General features: G+C 42.7%; 3 protein-coding genes across 3 annotated transcripts in view; 1 reads left to right on the top strand and 2 right to left on the bottom strand.

Moving 5' to 3' along the window:
* The window catches only part of LOC135494502 (alpha-1,2-mannosyltransferase ALG9-like), a 133967-nt gene that overhangs the window by 32899 nt on the left and 76321 nt on the right, over window positions 1–24747 (top strand). The gene's annotated exons all lie outside the window — the stretch shown is intronic.
* On the bottom strand, window positions 5403–6014 carry LOC135495064 (uncharacterized). Its single transcript, XM_064783479.1, has one exon. It carries the CDS (start codon window positions 6012–6014, stop codon window positions 5403–5405), a length of 612 nt encoding a protein of 203 aa, XP_064639549.1.
* On the bottom strand, window positions 6817–7428 carry LOC135495062 (uncharacterized). The gene has a single exon (XM_064783474.1). It carries the CDS (start codon window positions 7426–7428, stop codon window positions 6817–6819), a length of 612 nt encoding a protein of 203 aa, XP_064639544.1.

Below are 24747 nucleotides of genomic sequence, written 5' to 3'. Positions count from 1 at the left end.
CAGATGTCTGTTCAGTATTTGTGTTACTAAAACTTTTAATACCTGCAACTAAAAGCATTGTATGTGTCCCTGGCCTTATGCAATTGAATACTTGTACAAATAAAACTTTGAATCTGTTCAATATTGGGCAAACTGTGTTAAGAACAGAACATTTCAAAGTCATTTCTCTTGAAATGGCCGAGAGCAGGTTACCTCCACAGCCAGGCACCACCAAGTTATAAAAGCAGTCTATGTTTCCCTGGCCTTATACAATTGATAACTTTGATAAATAAAACTTTGAATCTGTTCAATATTGGGTAAACTGCCTTAATAATCGAACAATAACATAGTCATTTCTCTTGAAATGGTCGAGAGCAGGTTACCTCCACAGCCAGGCACCACCAGGTGAAAAAAGCATTGTATGTGTCCCTGGCATTATACAATTGAATACTTGAACAAATAAAACTTTGAGTCTGTTCAATATTTGGTAAACTGTGTTAATAACAGAACATTTCATAGTCATTTCTCATGAAATGGTCCAGAGAAGGTTACCTCCACAGCCAGGCACCACCAAGTTATAAAAGCAGTGTATGTTTCCCTGGCCTTTAACAATTGAATACTTGGGACAAATAAAACTTTGAATCTGTTCAATATTGGGCAAACTGTGTTAATAACAGAACATTTCATAGTTATAACAAGTTACTATATTTATAAAATGTTCTGTTTACATATTTTCACATCGAATGGAGCAGAACTCGGTTGCAGTGGAATAAAATTTGAGGCAACCACTCTGGATAAAATATCCACTGGTAGAGGTGAACTCGGCTCCACACTGAATACACTGAGCTGTGGTTGTTTGGCTGTCTTCCAGTAATCGACGGCTTTTCACTCCAAGGACACCTGCAATAAGGGAAAGAGAGTCATCCATTGAACAGTACTACTTATGCCCAGCATACATGGTCAAATGTCATCAAATTTCGAAAATGCTGTCTCATGGCCAAGGGCTTCTAACTAAAAATGATAATGATAATGATAAGCAGATTCCAGAAAAATATGATTGGTGACACTGAACAAACTATGATGGTCTATCTGCAGGAAGCAAAGAGAAAGATTTTGAGATTGACACACCACAGCGATGTAGTTGAGTTGGCCTGACATTAATAGGATGTGGCAATTTAGTTACTGGAGAAATATGATTAACCGAAGTTATTCCCAAGGTGGAGGCACTTCAATAGTTTTTGATACACTTAGTAATGACAAGAACATAATAAGGGTTCTCTACTGTACTTACAATTAATCAACATCTGGTGCTGTTTATAAGCAAAGTCAGGCTGGTTAACGATATACGGCCATAGTTTGCACACTTTGGAGCAAGTGGCTCTCATACTAGTATCTTCCCCATAAGGGTCCTCGTAGTATGGCGCAACTGTGTCGTCTTCTGCACATGCTCTTACCACTATCGATTCCATTATTGAAAATGGTATGGCATACATCTAAAAAGTATAAGTAATAAATGATACACTGTTGCTCAGATTACCAATATGTGCCTAGACTATAATAGGGTACAATGCAAATAATAGTGAAACATGCCACCATTGAGTTATTTCAGCATTTGACTACTCTGACCTTGAAAAGTAGATCAAATTATGTGATAGATCAAGCATGAGATTAAGTCAAAGGTAGTTTTACATGAAGTGCCCCCTGGGGCCAAGTGTATTGCCAAAATCATGTAAATTTCTGAAAGACACACTGGCACCACAAAACCTTCAACCCAACCAAAGATGGAAAGCTTAGCATGTATCGTATGGTTACAGTGACTAGCTCCGGAAACGAGATCACAGGACAGACGGACAGACCCTCAGATGGCGAACGCCTCAACAATACCCCTTTGGCTTTTATGGGATGAGGGGTGAAAACTTCTGAAACAAACCTTTCTTGTTGCCTGTTTGTCGTACCACGGACAAATGGAAAGCCCTAGGCTAGGAGCCATGCGGTAACATTTTTATTCGGCCGTAATATCTTGGCGTGGGACTTTGATATGCATGAATTTCTCAAAATCTCCATTAGAGTTGCAAGGAAGTTGTACATGTAGTTTTTCCCAACTGGGCTTGAGACTTAACTATGGGCTCCTGTCAAAATAATCGACGAGGCGATGAAAACTTACCTTGTTTTTCAAGGCCTGCGCATCGACACCCAATTGCTCTGAAAAATCATTACAAAAAGTGATAAGTAATTACAATATTCACTTTACCTTTCATTCAGATACACACGGCAGTAATTATCAAGTCTCCATAGATAATCTGCAGTTGCAGGGCCACAGCACAATCAACTTGAAGTATAATTGAACCCAAAGAAAGTTAGCCGACTGATGATCAAACTACATTAAGCCAAAACGGGGAGCATAATAATATTCCCTTAGGTTTTCCAATGTATTTTAATATGGGATTAACCCACGGTGCAGGAGGGTAAAGCTGGCTTTTATGCTGGGCTGACTACAGGTTGATGATGGTTCTGTACGGGTTTATGAAAGGAAAGAGGTAAAAAATGTTTTCAACATACCTGTTAAGAAGTTCTTGTAGATCTTTATTTTGAACAATTTCGTGCTCAAAATGTTGTGCCACTTCTTACAAACACATGCACAGACACATGTCATATGGCTCTGCACAGACACATGTCATATGGCTCGTCCAATCACAACACGCGAAGACAAGTATTTCCACTAGCATCTCGTATGGTAGGCAACTGTTTATGTTCTGTAAGTATCAGTTAAAGAAAGACACATCAGTTATATGAGAAATGGGCCATTTCAGCACTCTTTTTCCAATTCGATAGGTAGGTTAAAAAAACAGTATTTGTTTTGCATCTTAATTCGATCTGAATGTGACGAACATTTTGCAATGAAATGCATGTTGTTAGTAGTTGTTAAAGTTTATTTCGAGTTGTTATTATTCGTTTTGGCCAATGGAATTCCTTTATATAGTTTAAAGTATTCTAAGCACTATGAGGAGAGTTGGTTTGCTTGGCTGCCTTTCAGTCGCAAATATCATTTTGTAAAATGACTGCATGGGGCCATTTTTGGCCTTTGTGTCATTTTACTCTAAAACTGAAGTTCACCTTGCAGCTGGGACAGTAGAAATTGTCTGGTTCCTTCCATGGTAACAAACCGACGCATCCAGGATGAAAATGTTGATCACATCCATCGCACTGCCAGTACAGCCTGTAGTGAAAGTGAGGACAGATTGTTGTACAGGAAAGCAAATTTTGATCAGGATGAGCACAGGACAGAATCCATAAATAAAACAATGGTGAACAATACATCAATGTTATCAATTTGATCGTGGACTTAACAAGGGTTTCTAACAGCCAGACAAATTTACCCACACTTACCATTTACCCAGGACAAAATTCAGCTGTTGGTAATTACAAGTTTTTTAAAAGGTCAAGCATAAGACCAAGTGAAAACCTTCAATAGATAGTAATTTTGCCATGAGAGGCAATTTTTTTTGTTTCAATGATCATGTGATGTTGTTGCTACTCACCGACCATCATTGAATTGCTGACACACACAGAATCGTTTTCTGATATTCGGTACCAAGGACGGATAGATAAACGATTTCCTTAATTTCTGGAAAAGAATCATAATTTTAGGTGAGTAAAATATTAAGGTCAAATCAAATGATTTACAACACTTTCAGACCATTTACATTTATTTAAATTTAAAACGTTAAAGCACCTTAAGTTTTTTCCCTATATAAATTGTACGACAATAATACTAATAATAATAAGCAATATGATATGTATGATAATAATGAACATACATTTGATCATGGACTTCTGCTAAGGAAACAAACACTACCTTTGTTTGACGCGGCCGTAAAGCATTGCCATGGTCTGCAAGGGTGACTGATGCCTCACAATCCTAAAAAGAGAGTCACAAGAAATATGAAATGCACACAGTAGGAAATGGAATATGCTTTTTTGTGATTGTAGGTGGCTTTGATAGACCAGAGTCATATTCATTTACTCTTTCTTCTGACATTGTCTGATAAAAATAATGGACAAAGGCTCAGGAAACAAAACACTACCTCTATTGGACATGGTCTTTTTGATGAATATCCATCATATCCAAAGTCTTCATTGATGTCAATGTCAGGTTGAGAGGCTGGCGACGGGTCTGGCATTGGCGACTGCGCTTCAGGTTGAGAGACTGGCGACGGGTCTGGCATTGGCGACTGCGCTTCAGGTTGAGAGGCTGGCAACGGGTCTGGCATTGGCGACTGCGCTTCAGGTTGAGAGGCTGGCGACGGTTCTGGCATTGGCGACTGCGCTTCAGGTTGAGAGGCTGGCGATGGGTCTGGCATTGGCGACTGCGCTTCAGGTTGAGAGGCTGGGGACGGGTCTGGCATTGGCGACTGCGCTTCAGGTTGAGAGGCTGGCATTGGCGACTGCGCTTCAGGTTGAGAGGCTGGCGACGGGTCTGGCATTGGCATCTGCGCTTCAGGTTGAGAGGCTGGCGACGGGTCTGGCATTGGCATCTGTAAATTATTTAAAATTTTACTCATGGGTGGGATAGAAATAAATATCTTCTCACTAATACCATAATCTGAAATTAGGGAGGGAACTATAGGCATTAGCTAGGGTAAATAGGTGGTCATTACATAACTGGTATGCTTAAGTTAGGGGTTTGGGTTGCCTTGATTCAGTGATAATTATCTACTGCATTGGATGTTTTTTGAGATGATTCCCTAATTGCTGTCTCAATGCAACTTAACCAGTGCTACCTGGATCCTGCCGATAAAAAAATGCAAGTGCTCTTACTGTGGTTTTTGTCGGCATAAAAACTGCTCCTCTCCTCCGACAGTTCTTCTTGATGTATGAACCCGCTTGGCAGTTGGTCATTTCAACCACCGATAGTGGTCGCCTTGAATCGATCAATCTTGGAAGGTTTTCGCTGACCTTTAAAGTAACCCAGTGCTCCGAGTTACTTTGATGTATGATAAAGTTTATGGGGTCCGTATTGAATGACCTTCTGCAAATCGGAATCACGTCTGCAGCATTCATCTCATTCAGGTTTGCCTCAGACAAACAGTTGCAAGTGTGCTTAAGAGTCAGAACGGCCCCTGGTCAAAACGGCCCCGCTTTAATAGAGTCAAAATGGCCCCGAGTCAAAACAGCCCCGGGTCAAAACGGCCCTGTACCTTGAGCAAAGGGTAGTTGAGGGGTGTCAGCTGATAGTATTCCATCCTGAGGAAATCTTTTCAAGAGATACTTTTAAAGTCTTTGATGGCAGGGTCTATAGAGCAAGCGCAAGTATAATAATGATAATGAGTCTTTTATATAGTATATATTTTTTATTATATCATATATTATAGTATAGATTTTATATAGTTCAAATTACAGTTCAAATCACAGTTCAAATCGATTTAGTCCATATAACCGTCCGAACTTGGGGCAACGAGATGGGAACATGAACGGAGCAACTGGCGAGCGTTTTTCCTTCCTTCGATGTAGTCATCCCATACGGCGAATAGTCTCCCTTGGATCTGGCGGTACTGGGCTCGTTGTCTACGTTTTAACTTTGCGGCTTGCACAAGACGGACTTGGATGCTGACAAGTTCAGCCTGTTCGTGAAGAAGCTTCACCAAGACGTAGAATGCGATGTTTCCCCGACGAGCGTGGCGATTCAGGGCACCGTGCCACCCCTCACAATCGTTGTTAGTTCGGATGGGCTGATTAAAGACGCTCCACTTCTTCGGGGTCCATTCCGTGGTGTCGACCCAGTTTCGGCGGATGTAGTCTGTGAGCGTCTTCAGATGTTCGGTTGTTGCATGTTTTGCAAGTTTTTCAAACAGCGGGCGAATATGTTCATGTGGGAGGGCGAGTAGTTCTCTGCAGAGTTTGTGTGTCACCTCGTTGTTTCGATATGCGGGTGCAAGACCGATCTCTTGAATCTTGCGCCAGATACATTGGGCCCAGTGGAACGAACATCCTCGTATCTTGACGCCGGGTAACACGGCTGGGATGGCTCTCCACATAGGCTGGGATGGCTCTCCACATAGGTGGTCATTGCATAACTGGTATGCTTAAGTTAGGGGTTTGGGTTGCCTTGATTCAGTGATAATTATCTACTGCATTGGATGTTTTTTGAGATGATTCCCTAATTGCTGTCTCAATGCAACTTAACCAGTGCTACCTGGATCCTGCCGATAAAAAAATGCAAGTGCTCTTACTGTGGTTTTTGTCGGCATAAAAACTGCTCCTCTCCTCCGACAGTTCTTCTTGATGTATGAACCCGCTTGGCAGTTGGTCATTTCAACCACCGATAGTGGTCGCCTTGAATCGATCAATCTTGGAAGGTTTTCGCTGACCTTTAAAGTAACCCAGTGCTCCGAGTTACTTTGATGTATGATAAAGTTTATGGGGTCCGTATTGAATGACCTTCTGCAAATCGGAATCACGTCTGCAGCATTCATCTCATTCAGGTTTGCCTCAGACAAACGGTTGCAAGTGTGCTTAAGAGTCAGAACAGCCCCTGGTCAAAACGGCCCCGCTTAATAGAGTCAAAACGGCCCCGAATCAAAACAGCCCCGGGTCAAAACGGCCCTGTACCGCCTTGAGCAAAGGGTAGTTGAGGGGTGTCAGCTGATAGTATTCCATCCTGAGGAAATCTTTTCAAGAGATACTTTTAAAGTCTTTGATGGCAGGGTCTATAGAGCAAGCGCAAGTATAATAATGATAATGAGTCTTTTATATAGTATATATTTTTTATTATATCATATATTATAGTATAGATTTTATATAGTTCAAAGTACAGTTCAAATCACAGTTCAAATCGATTTAGTCCATATAACCGTCCGAACTTGGGGCAACGAGATGGGAACATGAACGGAGCAACTGGCGAGCGTTTTTCCTTCCTTCGATGTAGTCATCCCATACGGCGAATAGTCTCCCTTGGATCTGGCGGTACTGGGCTCGTTGTCTACGTTTTAACTTTGCGGCTTGCACAAGACGGACTTGGATGCTGACAAGTTCAGCCTGTTCGTGAAGAAGCTTCACCAAGACGTAGAATGCGATGTTTCCCCGACGAGCGTGGCGATTCAGGTCACCGTGCCACCCCTCACAATCGTTGTTAGTTCGGATGGGCTGATTAAAGACGCTCCACTTCTTCGGGGTCCATTCCGTGGTGTCGACCCAGTTTCGGCGGATGTAGTCTGTGAGCGTCTTCAGATGTTCGGTTGTTGCACGTTTTGCAAGTTTTTCAAACAGCGGGCGAATATGTTCATGTGGGAGGGCGAGTAGTTCTCTGCAGAGTTTGTGTGTCACCTCGTCGTTTCGATATGCGGGTGCAAGACCGATCTCTTGAATCTTGCGCCAGATACATTGGGCCCAGTGGAACGAACATCCTCGTATCTTGACGCCGGGTAACACGGCTGGGATGGCTCTCCACATAGGCTGGGATGGCTCTCCACATAGGTGGTCATTGCATAACTGGTATGCTTAAGTTAGGGGTTTGGGTTGCCTTGATTCAGTGATAATTATCTACTGCATTGGATGTTTTTTGAGATGATTCCCTAATTGCTGTCTCAATGCAACTTAACCAGTGCTACCTGGATCCTGCCGATAAAAAAATGCAAGTGCTCTTACTGTGGTTTTTGTCGGTATAAAAACTGCTCCTCTCCTCCGACAGTTCTTCTTGATGTATGAACCCGCTTGGCAGTTGGTCATTTCAACCACCGATAGTGGTCGCCTTGAATCGATCAATCTTGGAAGGTTTTCGCTGACCTTTAAAGTAACCCAGTGCTCCGAGTTACTTTGATGTATGATAAAGTTTATGGGGTCCGTATTGAATGACCTTCTGCAAATCGGAATCACGTCTGCAGCATTCATCTCATTCAGGTTTGCCTCAGACAAACGGTTGCAAGTGTGCTTAAGAGTCAGAACAGCCCCTGGTCAAAACGGCCCCGCTTTAATAGAGTCAAAACGGCCCCGAGTCAAAACAGCCCCGGGTCAAAACGGCCCTGTACCGCCTTGAGCAAAGGGTAGTTGAGGGGTGTCAGCTGATAGTATTCCATCCTGAGGAAATCTTTTCAAGAGATACTTTTAAAGTCTTTGATGGCAGGGTCTATAGAGCAAGCGCAAGTATAATAATGATAATGAGTCTTTTATATAGTATATATTTTTTATTATATCATATATTATAGTATAGATTTTATATAGTTCAAATTACAGTTCAAATCACAGTTCAAATCGATTTAGTCCATATAACCGTCCGAACTTGGGGCAACGAGATGGGAACATGAACGGAGCAACTGGCGAGCGTTTTTCCTTCCTTCGATGTAGTCATCCCATACGGCGAATAGTCTCCCTTGGATCTGGCGGTACTGGGCTCGTTGTCTACGTTTTAACTTTGCGGCTTGCACAAGACGGACTTGGATGCTGACAAGTTCAGCCTGTTCGTGAAGAAGCTTCACCAAGACGTAGAATGCGATGTTTCCCCGACGAGCGTGGCGATTCAGGGCACCGTGCCACCCCTCACAATCGTTGTTAGTTCGGATGGGCTGATTAAAGACGCTCCACTTCTTCGGGGTCCATTCCGTGGTGTCGACCCAGTTTCGGCGGATGTAGTCTGTGAGCGTCTTCAGATGTTCGGTTGTTGCACGTTTTGCAAGTTTTTCAAACAGCGGGCGAATATGTTCATGTGGGAGGGCGAGTAGTTCTCTGCAGAGTTTGTGTGTCACCTCGTCGTTTCGATATGCGGGTGCAAGACCGATCTCTTGAATCTTGCGCCAGATACATTGGGCCCAGTGGAACGAACATCCTCGTATCTTGACGCCGGGTAACACGGCTGGGATGGCTCTCCACATAGGCTGGGATGGCTCTCCACATAGGTGGTCATTGCATAACTGGTATGCTTAAGTTAGGGGTTTGGGTTGCCTTGATTCAGTGATAATTATCTACTGCATTGGATGTTTTTTGAGATGATTCCCTAATTGCTGTCTCAATGCAACTTAACCAGTGCTACCTGGATCCTGCCGATAAAAAAATGCAAGTGCTCTTACTGTGGTTTTTGTCGGTATAAAAACTGCTCCTCTCCTCCGACAGTTCTTCTTGATGTATGAACCCGCTTGGCAGTTGGTCATTTCAACCACCGATAGTGGTCGCCTTGAATCGATCAATCTTGGAAGGTTTTCGCTGACCTTTAAAGTAACCCAGTGCTCCGAGTTACTTTGATGTATGATAAAGTTTATGGGGTCCGTATTGAATGACCTTCTGCAAATCGGAATCACGTCTGCAGCATTCATCTCATTCAGGTTTGCCTCAGACAAACGGTTGCAAGTGTGCTTAAGAGTCAGAACGGCCCCTGGTCAAAACGGCCCCGCTTTAATAGAGTCAAAACGGCCCCGAGTCAAAACAGCCCCGGGTCAAAACGGCCATGTACCGCCTTGAGCAAAGGGTAGTTGAGGGGTGTCAGCTGATAGTATTCCATCCTGAGGAAATCTTTTCAAGAGATACTTTTAAAGTCTTTGATGGCAGGGTCTATAGAGCAAGCGCAAGTATAATAATGATAATGAGTCTTTTATATAGTATATATTTTTTATTATATCATATATTATAGTATAGATTTTATATAGTTCAAATTACAGTTCAAATCACAGTTCAAATCGATTTAGTCCATATAACCGTCCGAACTTGGGGCAACGAGATGGGAACATGAACGGAGCAACTGGCGAGCGTTTTTCCTTCCTTCGATGTAGTCATCCCATACGGCGAATAGTCTCCCTTGGATCTGGCGGTACTGGGCTCGTTGTCTACGTTTTAACTTTGCGGCTTGCACAAGACGGACTTGGATGCTGACAAGTTCAGCCTGTTCGTGAAGAAGCTTCACCAAGACGTAGAATGCGATGTTTCCCCGATGATGTTCCCCCGTTTCGGCGGATGTAGTCTGTGAGCGTCTTCAGATGTTCGGTTGTTGCACGTTTTGCAAGTTTTTCAAACAGCGGGCGAATATGTTCATGTGGGAGGGCGAGTAGTTCTCTGCAGAGTTTGTGTGTCACCTCGTCGTTTCGATATGCGGGTGCAAGACCGATCTCTTGAATCTTGCGCCAGATACATTGGGCCCAGTGGAACGAACATCCTCATATCTTGACGGCGGGTAACACGGCTGGGATGGCTCTCCACATGGCGCTCTCGAAGTCGATTACGATTTTCTTGACGGCACGGCCTGGTGTTAGACGTTTGATGGACTTCAGGACTTTCCGGTAATCTTTCTTGCGTTTTCCTGACATCAGCACGAACACCAGTGGTACTTGCTTCATGTCGTCACCTTGTCGTACGAATGCGTGGACACTCAGCAGCTGCGTAAAGGGATCTTTGACGACCTTGAACGTACCATCGATGTACCATGTTTTCGACTCCGTTAGCAACTGGATCATCTGTGTTGTAGCGAACATGATGTGCCGTTTTCCACCTACTCGAATGTCTTCACGAAAGAAGTCCTCGGGAATGTGAGTTTCGTCTAGTTCGAACTGTAGGTCTTTTGGTTCAGCTGGGCGCATCTTCTGCCGAAAACGATTCGCTGCTCTTGCTAAATTCACGGGGTTTTGCAGGGCTTCAATGGGCTCTGTTCTGGTCTGAATGTCTTGGTTCAGGAATACCTGATTCACGATCTCTGCGGCGGGCATAAAAATCTCCTGAGCTGCGGACTTCTTAATCTTTGTTGCGACATTCGTTGCAAGGGCAGCGCCAAGCTTGCCGGGGTGGACGTGTGATTGGCTGCCTCTTGTGAAACTGGAACCCTTTTGCAGAACCGTAGCCTTGCACCAGACATTCTTGTTACGTACGCTGCATCTCCAGATCCGGTTTCCGTTTTGTCTCTTGGTGGCCTTAACTGTGTAAAGATACCCGTTGCTGTCAGCTAGCTTTTCTTTTCCTTTTTGAGACCCATCGTGGATAATTTCGTACGTAACTGTTGGTGCTGCGGCTCTTTCATATGGCATCGGATCTGGGTCGCGAATGGATGACTCTTGAAGAACGGATGGAATTTCGAATTCGCCGAGGGTGGGGTCACTGCTGGTGCTCTGTTCTCCCCGGTGCTGCTCATCAATATACTCTTCGACAATAAGTTGTAGCTCAGTTTCACTTGGCATGTCGAAGTCTACGTCTGGTGGTGGCTCGTCGTCTTCCAGAACTTCTTGCTCATCTTCAACCCACTGGTTCATGGCGGCTTGTAACTCAGCATCGTTTGGCAGCGACAATCGTGTACTCTCTCCCTGGGGCTCCCCACCGCTAAGCTGGCTGTAACTTTTCTGTTGACACAGTTGGCACATCCAGCTGATCGCTTGGTCCAATTTTACAGCTGTACGGTATTCTTTCTGGCTGATACCCGTATTGCAGATTCGGTGTTGCCACTGGTCACATCCGTCGCACTGGAGGCCATGTTGTCGTCCCTTCACTTGCTTGCGGCAGGAGATGCAGGGATCCTCTTCGGTCATAGTAAGTTTTTAATGAAATAAGTAGCGTCGAGTTGTAGCAGCGATGAAGTCTTGGAATGAACTGATGAAGATCTTGAGAATTTTGGGGGTTTATATAGTCATCGTGACGAGATGATAAAATGAACAGTACTCATTCTTGAATTAGGTCCCGTCTGTAATTAGTAATCGTTCCTTTATTGTTAATCGAAATATCAAGGAGACAGTGAATTCGCATCACCTTTGGCACGTGATTAGTGTTCGCAATTAGCTCTAATTAGCCGCAAGATCAAAGAGACAGTGAATTCGCATCACCTTTGGCATGTGATTAGTGTTCGCAATTAGCTCTAATTAGCCGCAATATCAAAGAGACAGTGAATTCGCATCACCTTTGGCATGTGATCACTGTTCACAATGAGCTCAGTCACAAGATTAAAGAGACAGTGCGACCCCTCTTCACTCTATATGTATTTGGTCAGATGTAAAATTATTGAACAAAATAGATGTCTAGAAGTTAAAGGTAAAAGGAACCTCAGCAAATATCACGAAAAGTAGCCTTGATTAATTCCCCTTGCTTAATTAATAATCTTATATTTTTCTGTGTGATCACGGACCTGAATAAAGTTCCATGGTGTAGACCTACATTAGCCCTACATATAGAGAATAATGTAGAGAAGATTAATAATAATAATAATAATATGGGCGAACAGGCCAAAAACCAGATAACGCAACTTCTAAGTTTTAAAAGTGCATAACATTTGCTTTCTTATCTCGTTACCACTGGTTACACGCACGCAGTAAAAAAAGTTATCTAGTTCAGATAAGTTACTACCACTAAACTACCAAGGGCCGTTTTGACCCGGGGCCGTTTTGACCCGGGGCCGTTTTGACCCGGGGCCGTTTTGACCCGGGGCCGTTTTGACCCGGGGCCGTTTTGACCCGGGGCCGTTTTGACTCGGGGCCGTTTTGACTCTATTAAAGCGGGGCCGTTTTGACCAGGGGCTGTTCTGACTGGATACCGAATTCCCACAGTATGTGCAGTGAATCGGCATGATTCTGTTTGCATATTAGTTTTTAGTACTACGATTCTTACATGAGTAAAAAGTAGACGTTTTAAGCAACACAATAATGTTACGCCCATAAAAATTGATTGCAAATTGACGGAGCTACTGCATTCTGTTCGGCAGTTGTCAGCGCTGATAAAATACATTGCATGCTAATGCATGCCAAATGGCACACTTTAAAAAGCGTTCATTGGACAACGTAGGGAATCACCAGAAATGACGTCATCGCTGGTCTAAATCTTCTATATAATAATATTAGAAGGGGGACGAATAAAGTCACACTTAGAGGCGTTTGATCGCCTTGAAATTTTGCATGAATGATGGTGACACCTTACCCTGATGCAACGTCTTGGTTTTATTCAAAAATTTACTTCAGCGGAGCAGAAATGAGGGATTTTTAATCGGACACTGTCAATTCTCCTTACCACTCACAGAAGCCCAGCCATTGCTGTTAAGTTATGCAGGGGCTTAATCAATTGCACTCCCTGTGGGGTGAATAACATTACCTTTTGAACAACTGGCTGTAGGGGGATGATTGGAACAGCCGGTATACCTGCTGACCTGCTGAACCCAGATAAATGTTATTTTCAATCCATGATTGCAGGTCACCTGATTTTCGAGATTTCGCGGGAAATTGTAAACAAACGCATGTGTGCAGTTCAAATGTAAACAAAAATGTATTTTTGGTACTTTTGGTTGCTGGACTTGGGTTTTCCCGCAGTTAGGAGCTGGGGTCAAATTGGTGGTCTATTGTTTATGGATGCTGTTTTAGTCAGAGGTAGCCCTTGATTATGAAGGGATTTTCAAATATGAAAACGACCCTTTGTATTGTAAATTCCAATCACCTGCAGGACAGGTCAATTTCTCTCAATAAAATTAATTTTGTTGACTCCTGTAATCTCTACCTTATCAAAAAAAAGACAGTGGTGTTAGTCCCAAACTTGTCATTTCTGTTTATTTTGACCTCTGTTAAATCAGGATACCTCTCAATTACAGACATCATTTTATATCCTTGTGCTGTACAACCCAGCCTGGACATACCACAGTTGTCCATGGAGAAGTCTCATCCTCTCTGACACTTCTTTTCTGTAAAGCTACCGATACAACATACTGAACTAGGGATATCTTCCGTTGCCTCCTGTAATATTTACATACCATGGCTGATTAGTTCAATCATATTTCATCCAGCTGGCGGCTCTGCATTGGAAATCTTAGTGGTATAACGTGTTCTCTTGACCTTCAAACAGTAGTATAAAGCTGATATTTACCACTTTACACCCTCAGTCCTATGTTATTAGGTCATCCAGCTGAGCGCCAGGCCCTTGGGCCTCTTGTTGTCATTTTGAAGCTTATGGTTAAAGCTAGAGCGATGAAAATGTTATGGTGGGTGTATCTAATAAAGGTACATCACATATCACACGGGTTTTTTGATTTGACCTTCATTTCAAGGTCACAGAGGTCGAACTCTAAAATTTCTTTGATCATGGCATGTTTTTTTTGCTATTGGTCATAGACTCTCTAAATTTGATATGTAGACACCTATTGGGTACTGATCTGGTTATCATCAGACCCAATGCGGAGTGCAGCCAGCCTAATTTTACTTAGGTGCTGTTGTGCAGTCTGGTTTGCGGTGTAAGTAATCGATTCAAACTGCTGTACATTGGCAAAGTGGGAGTGGGTCGGGGAAAACCTACTCAGAAATTGTGCCTTGAGGTCAGGCAAGTCCTCAAATTCTTGGTCCTCGGCCCAAAGGCGAGCATGTTATGACAGGCGACACTTGAGAAGGCGCGCAACATTGTTCATAGCATCGTCATCACCTGGTTCATGCAGGTTATGTGCCTGAAGATAGTCATGGAATGACAGCCACCAAGATGTGGAGAGTTCATGACTTAATACTTCACCATCAAAGTATGGAGGCAATAAATCAGTGGGGCGCAACGTCATTTTGGTTTATGTTGTCAATCTATTATATTATGGGAAAAAGATAATTCTCTATTGGAGGATGGGGGTGGTGATACTGTTCAGTTGGCTGGAAGAAAATACTGAAATGGCGGTGAAAAGTTGGTTACATCAGGATGTTGCATGTACTGGAATGGGCGGAAAAGTTAGTTACAATACATTTCAATGGCGAGGGGCGAAGGGGCTGTCTTGGTGAACTGAAACAGGGCAAGAAATTTTATCACAGCATGGTAATCATAAGGCAAATCAACAATCACATGTAAGTCTATTAAGGAACAGTTGATCCATAGTCTCTGCTGGAATGTCACTTGGCGATGTCACAATCACTAACAGTCGGCAAAGTCTTGAATGAAGATTATGATGAAACACACAGTCTTGACTAACGGAGGAGACACAGTCTTGGAATCTGGATGAAGATTACGAGGAAACACAGTCTTGGATGATGATCATGAGGAAACAGACGAAGTCTTGGAGAATACTTGGCATATCATGGTACGTGTAGACATCAGGGTCAGCTGATAAGACAGATGGTGACGGCTGTCAAAACAATTTTTACAGTGTCTCGGAAACGGGGATCACAGAGTTGAATCCACGGCGATGAAACACGTTTGCGTATAGATTTGCATGGTAATTAGTTACGGTAGAGCCAATCAGAGGCGGCGCTCACAATCACGTGGTGCTGTGACGTATAACAATCCATCGAGCAAGGCGCTCAATATGGCGTCAAGACATCGGCACGACCAGTTTCTAAAATGATGAGTTCGGGACGGAATTGGTGATATACAACCTGGCGGCCTGTTGAAGTTGAAAATCGGTCCTACAGTAGAGAGTAGTCCGTTATAAGATGTTCCGCTTGAATATATTTGCCATTAGAGGGCATTTTGAAGGATGATGGAATATCCTAAAGTCGGAAGATAGCACATGAGCTCACGAAGTCCCGATCAGAGAAAATTTACGATAAAGCCGGTTCTCCACCATGTCATGTTGGGATCGTCAACAGAATTCGAATGGACTAAGAATATCCTCTTATCATGTTATAAGTTTATTCACTATAATGTCCTAGACAAGAAGCCACATCAGGGCAAGTGTCGGATGACCAGCAATAGACAATAGATAGGGCAACGCGTGACCTATAGAGACGGAGGTCCGCGCACTTCTGATCGCTTGACCCAGTTTATACCTGGAGATCAGCCTCCTTCCACGTGGTCACGTGACGGAGGGTCCTAACGCTGAGGCTCCTCATGGAAGGGTCTAAACTATATATAACACATGACTGAGTACCCTAAGTGAAATCAATCAGTTCTTTAACAAAATATATACTTTAAAGGGGAGGGTGATTTCGGCCCCAACCCCTCCATTATCAGAGTCGGTAGGCCTAGGATCTCATAGCAGCTATTCCATGCCACAGCTGAGATCCCCAAGTCCTTGGTCTTGTCCTATGAAGCAGCACACAGCATTGACTGAGACACGGCTGAAGAAACTTAGGATGCTGCCGCACCTAGGGCAGACCCAACCTACCATTTAAATTAAGGCCTAGCTCAGGAAGGGTGTTATCCATCGCCTCGGATAAATCTTCGTGGTAATCCTCGACCTCACTTTCGAGACCACTCTGACTGTCAACTGATATGCATGATGTAGGTGATGCGGATCTTTTCTTTCCCCTACAGCTGTGAATTAGGCTCTCCATGATTTGTCCTGTTGGAGCGTTCAAACTGGGCTTGTGCCCCAAGATGGCATGTACGCGCTCGTAATGATCCATGGTTTTTGGGGCCCGTCCGGTTTTCCTCATGTTGTTGTCTTGCACCTTTTTGTAGTCCGATTTAAATCGTTTTATTTTGGTGTTTACTTGGTCCTTGGTCTTTGGGTGACCAAGTTCAGTCAATTCTTTTGCTATTTTAGCTTATACTTTCGTGTCTTTACAGGTCTTATTTAGTTGGGCCTGAATGTCCTCACGCTTCCAAATGGTTAGAATCGCGAGGGTTTCCACCTCTGTCCATGAACAGCGAGCCATAGTTAGGATAAAGCACTAGAATTTACTTAAATTAAGAATTGAATAATGAAATGAGAAATGAGAACGAATCAGAGTTGACCTGTTGACAGAAATACCGCGTGTTGTTTTGACAGAACCAACACTTCCGCTCATGCGCAATACGTTCACATTGACACGCCACCTGTAGCCGTACTTAGTAACTTGATCTTAATCCGGACTAATGCGGTTCCATTACAGGTAATTTCTGCTTTAGATCCGGGTCTTAAATCCGCTTGTCCTATCCGCACTTAATAAGACCGCTCTTAGTGAGAGCCGGACTTGTTTAGTCCGGACTAGCTGTAATGGAATCACAACTAATTCGGATGTAGTCCGCACTTTCCTGTAGTGGAACCGCAACTAAAGCTAAAACTTAATCATCCGCTCTACGGATGAGGTCGTATGTGTTGATTACATTCTTGTGATTGGTTTGAGATTATTAGTTTGTCCTCATTGCCGGTTGTTTTAGAAAATTTTGACTGTGATTGGAAGGTAAAATGAGAAACTTGTCACACTGTTCTTCGGCTTGGAATGGGGATAGTCAATGCAGAGCCAGTTGGTACAACCTGCCTTGCGAATTGGGGTGGCGTAATAATACTGTGAAAGAACAATAAAATGATGAATTTTTTAAGCTCAGCTGACTAAGTCAGCCGAGCTTGTCAAATAAATTGTTCAGTGGCGTCCGTCTGTCCATCCATCCATCCATCCATCCGTCCGTTAAACCCATGGTGCACATTTTGTAACTGTAAGACCCTAGAGACTTCAATTTTGCATTTCTGGATACTTCTGGTCAAACTCTACTTTCAAAACAAAATTTGTCGCCATTCGACCTACTTCCTGCGAGCGAGAGTGCATGAAGGAAACTGGCCTATATCGGCCTAGGAGCAGCAGAATTAGTCGAAATATGCTCTAATATTAAGATAAAATTCTTGAAAATCTATTTTATTGAGAAAAAGTTCAAAATTTTAACAGGAGAGGGCGCTACCTGCCTTTTAATTATTTCTGCCGATTCAAATTTCCGCCCGATGACGTCAGCCATCAATGAAGTCTCCTATTTGCCAGTTCTCAAAACATGGCAGCTACACAACAAAAGCAGTAGCTCCAGGAATAAATCACTGTTCACTTCAGCTTCGTAATTGATTGTACCCCCACTTTATTGTGTTTTGTGTGGTGTTCCTATTCAATCAACAATGTAAGGCCTTATTATGTTGGTTTTAATTGAGAAGGTGCATTATAAGCGGCGTACGAAATGCCGAAGCGGAGACAAAATGGCGGCATGTTGTTTATGCCATGTGCAATAATCTTGGAGCTCAATGACACTCAAGTACCCAATTTTCTGCTTAAAAAGTAGTCTGGTAGGCGATATTATCACTAGTTTCAGTGGTAGTCATAAGGTCTTTAGGGACTAAATTCAGAAATTAGTTCTTGAAAATTTGGCCACATTTCTGTGAAAACGATATCGGAAGTGCATGCTCTGTTCGCGATGACATCGCCAAGGTATTTTGAAGTGGAGAATTCCCACAGTATGTGCAGTGAATCGGCATGATTCTGTTCACTTATTATGTTTTAGTTCTACGATTCTTTCATGAGTAAAAAGACATTCTAAGCAATACAATAATGTCACTCCCATAAAAATTGATTGGAAATTGAGGGAGCTACGGCATTCTGTTCGGCAACTGGCAGCGCTGAAAAAATACATTGCATACTGTACAATACCAAATGGCACATTTTAAAAAGCGCTCATTGGACAACGTAGGGAATCACCAGAAATGACATCATTGCTGGTCTAAATAGAAAACTACGGTGGCGCAGTAGAGCACAAGAAAAGGTTTAGCATTAACTTCGTCATGCAAGCTTCAGCAACAAAACGATTTCTCATGAATGATTTATTTGATCATCATCAGCTTGTTTCCCCTGATAGATAAAAAATTGATTTACAATTTCCATCAAAGTTTTCTATTTTGTGTATAGTCACATGTTATTTAACTGGCAAGGAGCCAAGCAGTTTTGAATATTCGCGGGAAAATACTTCGTACTTGTAAACGAGGCTATGACAATGAGTATCCTCATTCATGGCATAAACTTCATGTTTCGGTAAATATTTTCATACGATGATTTCACCCGAATTATGGTCAGGATTGAGGAATGAACAGTGGCCAAATTATGTCAACCAAAAACATTGGTACCGTAGTGAACGCAAAAGGATATCAAATACCATGGAGCATGCCATTTTCATGCATAATGAACTAAACACCGGGAAGATATTAATGATATTAACTCAGCTGAGCGCCAGGCCCTTGGGCCTCTTGTTTTTTTTTGTTTTTTATTTTATTTATTAAACCTCCATATACATGAAGAACACATAGTACATAAAATTACGGTAATAAATAGGATGCCTGAACACATACATAAAATCCCAGTATCATATACACAGTTAATGCCTGAGCATTAATTTGACCAAGCGATGGGAGGGGGAGTCCCTGACCCCGTAGCCCTCGTCCCGCAGGAGACAGCGCAGACTGTCAACGGCACCATCCTCCGTGCGGCGAGGGGCCAGAGAGTGAGGGACAGCCTCTCCCATCATCAGCTTTAATGGGTTAAAAGCACATGAAAGAGTTTTTGATAAAAGTGTGCCCTTTACGGAATCCATACCTTCCGATAAAAACTTTGCAAATAAAATTACATTCAAGTCCCTTGCGGGGAGTCAGTTTCAAAAATGTTTCTATATAATTTGGCACAATTTCTATCAACTAATGGTTTAACTTTTGCAACATCCAGAGCTTCTAAAAGTCTAGTGTGGTGTGATCTTTTGGAGACACCACAAAAGCCCTTAACAAGGGTACCCTGAGCACTCTCTAACTTAGTCGCTGAATATTTGTCCAGGGTACTGCATTCGAGAGCAAAAGTTAAGGTAGGTTGGCACACAGATCGCCAAAGAAAGGTGTTAGTTTTAATTGATAGGCCTGGATGACACAAGCCACTCGAAGAAAGGCCAAACGCTGCTCGTCTACATGCTAAAATTCTACTATTCACGTGATCAACGCCAGTAAGGTTCGAATTAAAAAGCGTGCCAAGTAAGGTCATGCTGTCTACATTCTTAATCAAGGACTCCCCTAACCACCACCTAGGCTCGTCCTTCCAATTACGCCTGCCAATAGTCATGCACGATGTCTTTTTCAGACCGAACGAAAATTTCCAATCATTTGAGTACCCAGCAGAAATATTTATTAGTTTTTGTAACCCGTCAACAGAAGAGGCGAACACTGTTAAATCATCCGCATATGCGCAGCAATTAAACCTTTTATCTAAAATAGACAGGCCCTCGCCCGAATTCGATAACAATTTCAAAAGATCATTCACAAAGTAATTAAATAATATTGGCGACAAAATTCCGCCCTGTCTTATACCTCTTTTGATAAAAAACTCATCACTTTCATTGTCTAGAAATCGAACTCATGCTTTAAGGTTATTATACCATGAAAATAACAACAGCCAGTGATCTTTAGGAATCTTATCCAAGAGTTTGTAAAAAAGTCTGTGGTGCCAAATGGTATCAAAACATTTCTCTGCATCGAGACTACATACAAATACAGGCGAGCCTTTTGAAGAAAAGTACTTAAATGTATCATACATATAAGAGGTGGCCATTGCAGTGCCACGATTCTGGCGGAACCCAAATTGACAGGAATGGATATGATCATCAGGGATAAGAAGAAATTCTAGCAGCTTCGACAGGACTGAACTTAAGGTAATAGGTCTATAATTAGTTACATCGTTTGGATTTAAACATGGTTTTTTGAGAACTGGTATGATAACACCCTTAAGAAAACATTCTGGAAGGACATGCCAATTTATCATAACACTAAAAACAGCACTTAAAAAATTACACAATTCAGGGGAATTGGCATAAATAATATGTTCAGAAAAAATATCGTCTATTCCAGAGGCGGTATTACACTTAAGCCGCCGAATTATTCCTTGGATCTGGTCTGGGGTCACTGTGAAATCACCACAGGTATATTTCTGATTTTCAAATATTTCACTGACTTAGGCAAGCGAGCATTGTCTACTTTCGGGCGGGTAATGCTTGATTTTCTTTCTTTCTCAAGAGATACCTTCTCAAGAGATACCGGTATCCCCTTGTTCTTTGTTGTTTTTTTGGATACCTTGGGCGTTTTGGTTATAGGAATTTCCTTGAAAGGTGCCTGCTGATACTTTCCGACTTTCTTGTCCCGGACCTGTTCGGGTTCTTTATCTCTTTTACACCACTGCTCCTGCACATCGGTACTTTCTTTCCCTTTTGTTTTCTTTGTTTTCCCTTTAATGCAGGTTTTTACCGCAAGCATCTGCAGGGCCTTTGTGCTTTCCTCTATTTCCGATATTTCCGGCCAGTGGCCAAATTAGCTGCAGGCATACAGGCACCTGCAAGCACATAGAATTAAGGATAAGCAAGGATAAGGTTGTTGTAGAGTGATAAACTCAAGGAATGGCACTGGGCCACACCAAACATTCACTTAAATAGGTATAAGTATATATATTATGTAATGATTAAAGGTATTAAAGAGCATTAAAATTAGTGTATTGAAAAAGGCAAGACCAGCTTGTGCTGCCATCTGGAATGGGCAGCACAACAATTAAAGACATTAACCCATTCTCCCACATACACCCCCTACTTATAGAAATTTCTCCCGAAATTTAGTTTAATATAGATTGGCGTGAGTCAGGTCGGTGAATAAGAGTACAGGTAGTGCAACAATATGATAATATGGCAATAATGACGAGTGAGTGACGAGGTGATTAATGATGATGGCGACTATGATAAGTGATGTGGGCGCCGTTTAAACCCACATGAAATATTCAGTGTTGTCGACGTGATGGACTGGATACCAAGATATGTACTCCTTTTAAACGTGTTTATTCTTGATCGATAAAGATGGTATGGGAGAAGGAAAGGAAAGGGAAGGGTTCACTGAAAAGATACAAAGATAACCAGGTATAAGCTAAAGCCTTAAATTTAACAAAGAAAACATTGACGGTTATCGTACAGACAAAATATAGGGCACATCCAAGTCACAACCTGGAAGACACTGTCCCAGACGTATCGGGAGGTGCTGCCACCTTCGAACACCACAAGACACTAACCAAAGCACATGGTGGGGACAGTAAGGATTGTCGGAAATGACACCAATGTGAGCTGTGCCCAAGAACACCCAAAAGACACCATTTTAAGGTGATAACAGCAGAATTGCGACCCACAACGGGTACACATCTACACAATAGGTCTAAAATCGACCAAGCTGACACAGCAGCAACAGTAATATCATGGGAATTTACATCAGACGAGAGGGTCGAACCCGCCTACACTAAAATAATGGCTTCCGAGGAAATTACGAGGCATCGCCATAAAATGGGTCAAAAGGCACCCTTGTTGGGTTATAAACATATAAATTTAGACACTTACTAAACCTTGGTGCCATTGTCCATCAACAAAATATTAAACGGCACTGCAGGAGGCTATCTGCCTGTCAAATGAACTCAATAACTGGGAGGAATGCGAAATCCTCGTTGTCAAAAAATGTCTAGTTGCTTAAGAAGGAAGACCAACTCCGGGGCCGCCGGGAGGAACAGCAAAGACAGCCGCGGCGGTAACAAGTGATATATATTAATGGAAAAGAGAACACACTTTTACATAGCATTAACCGCAGAAATGCTCGTGGGCCTCAAACAAATTACTGTATCTACATGTATGCCAAATATACATCGTTCCAAATACACAGCAACGGCATTGCAAACATTGCAGTACAGCAACTTCTCCAGCATATGTACACACGTCCAGAACCCAACAACTCAGACAAACAAGTCCGCATATTTGTCTTTGAGCACGATGACGTTGTAATTTATGATAAACAAGTTTTAAAATGTGTAATGAATACAGAGACGGTAGGTCCAATAACTTGCTACAGCTGTGCTTCCTTCCTTGCGGATCCTACAAACAGCTGCAACAAACAAACACGCCGGAAACATCCATGTTGATATAACAAAAACATGCCGGTTTTCATGACAATCTTTCCTGCACCACTACGATAAGACAAATTCGACTCACGTTATATATATATATATATATACGCTCAACCTGATATACAATACAAAATCACACAAATGTATTGCCAGTAAGCACAGTAGCATTCAACAATATTGATAGTATTACACTGGAGACATAATCCGGATAGCAAGTAGTAGTGGTGGCATCATTCCTACTAGCCCAGGCTAGGGGGAAATTCCCTTTAGCTCAGTCGGTAGAGTGATGGCCTTATAAGCGAGAGGTCCCGGGTTCAATCCCCGGTTGGACCTTGATGTTTTCCTCTATTACATCTAGTTTGCTAGAGAAAACATCTAGCCTATTGTTATGAGTACCCTGCAGGAGGATGTTCTTCAATGTGCTGAATCGGCCTTCGTGCAAACTGGTGGTCTTGCTTGCAGCCATGATACTGTGATGACCCCTACCAGTAAACATGTGTCTCCGGTACGGAGCGGTTTCTCCATGCCTCGAGAGGTCCCCAATCATTACAGCAGACCACAGTGGGAACGTTGGCAGAAGGAGCCTCTCCAGTTCTGCTATGAACTTGGGCGAATATCGACAATTCGTCGGTTCAGTTGTTACGGGGTCTCTCTTGGCCACCTTTTCCCCTTCTTGGATTGTTTCTTTCGCCCATCTGGCAAATTTTGTGCCGACGGCCATAGTCAGGTAATCTTCAGTGAGTTTTTTGTTTGGCTCAACTGCGCTTTCAGTGACCTCGTTCTCGTCCTCATCGTTACCTGTTACTTTATAAGTTGGTAAGTCCTGATCAGTCAAGCTGCATTTCGGCAAACTGTTTATCCGACTCGCAATTTTTACAACATTTGTTACATGCCTACCATGTGCGATGACAGCCAAATCAAATGAAGCTGCTTCAGCTTCCCTTATATCTCCGGCATTCAGTAGGGTACTGAAGCAGTAAAGGCCGTATTCTGTGTTTCCGCTGTAACGCCATCATCGCACTTTCGGCGTTTGGAATCTTCATCATCATCATCATCATCATAATCATCGTCCTTATATTCTCGTCTGATGCCGGAAACACCTTTATCATTCCCTCCCTGGCTCGCGCTGTAGTCGTCACCATCATGGCGCTTTCGGCGTTTGGAATTTTCATCATCTTCAACATCGTCATCATCGTCATCATTGTCGTCCTGATATTTTCGTTTAATGCCAGATACGCCTTTCTCATTCCCTCCCTGGCTTGCGCTCACCATTTTGACTGATACAAACTCTCCTATAAATGAGATTTTAAAGCCAGCGTTAGTGCTAACGTCGGTGTTAACTCAGTCACTGCCATATACATGTACTTCGATTGGACGTAAATTTTGACCGTCATCTTGCTGCTAGGTCGGATCACTTTCTCTAAAAAACATTAAATATTCATCACCTGTTGAATATTAAATGACGTAAGAGTGAGAAAAAAAACGAGATATGAGGATGACATGTCCATAAAGGGTCATCAAATCCTTTTTCAGATATCTTGTTTTATTTTAGGTCATGTATTTGTCGAATTGGTCGGCACACTGAGACAGGTTGTGACGTTGTCCTCATGTCAGGGCCTTATCGGTCTCATATATTGTTTTGTCCGTCATCCTCTATAGCATGAGCAATACTGGTCAGAGAGGGACTGCATGTGACGATATCCATGTGTCAGGTCATTGAAGCGCTTACAGATACTATTCTGAGACAATCTGTGTAGCAGGATGAAGACCATCATGAGATTCAGGTTTTTGATACTCCTACGTCCCTAATAATAGCGAGAGCTGGAGCATTGAAAACCACTGGTGCCGAGGATGGATGAAGTCAGTCTAGTTCACAGGTACAGGTTGGACAGGTTGCGATGATTTCTTCTAACTTTGGCTGGCAACCAATCAGATCATAATTGAGAAACGCCTCTATAGCTAAGGAGGATAGTCCACCAGATCAGACCACAGCTTTTTTCTTGAATAATTCCTCTCTGTATTAACAAGAAAAAGTATAGCTTGAAAAAGTATAGCTTGATCGAGAAAGCAAAAATAGTGTATCGAATAATAGTGTATCGAGCATGAATTGAAATCCCCGCCGCCTGTATCCCCGTATAGGCGTCTATTAAGGACGGCTATTGATCGATTATACTGTTCATCTTACATCTACTTTACATAGGAGAGAAGAGGAAATAACTGCGAATGCACCCGT

Source organism: Lineus longissimus, chromosome 10 (genome assembly GCF_910592395.1).
Source record: "Lineus longissimus chromosome 10, tnLinLong1.2, whole genome shotgun sequence".
Taxonomy (NCBI): Eukaryota; Metazoa; Nemertea; class Pilidiophora; order Heteronemertea; family Lineidae; genus Lineus; species Lineus longissimus.
The sequence above is the reverse complement of the archived record's forward strand: the minus strand, read 5'-3'. Positions and strand labels throughout refer to the sequence as shown.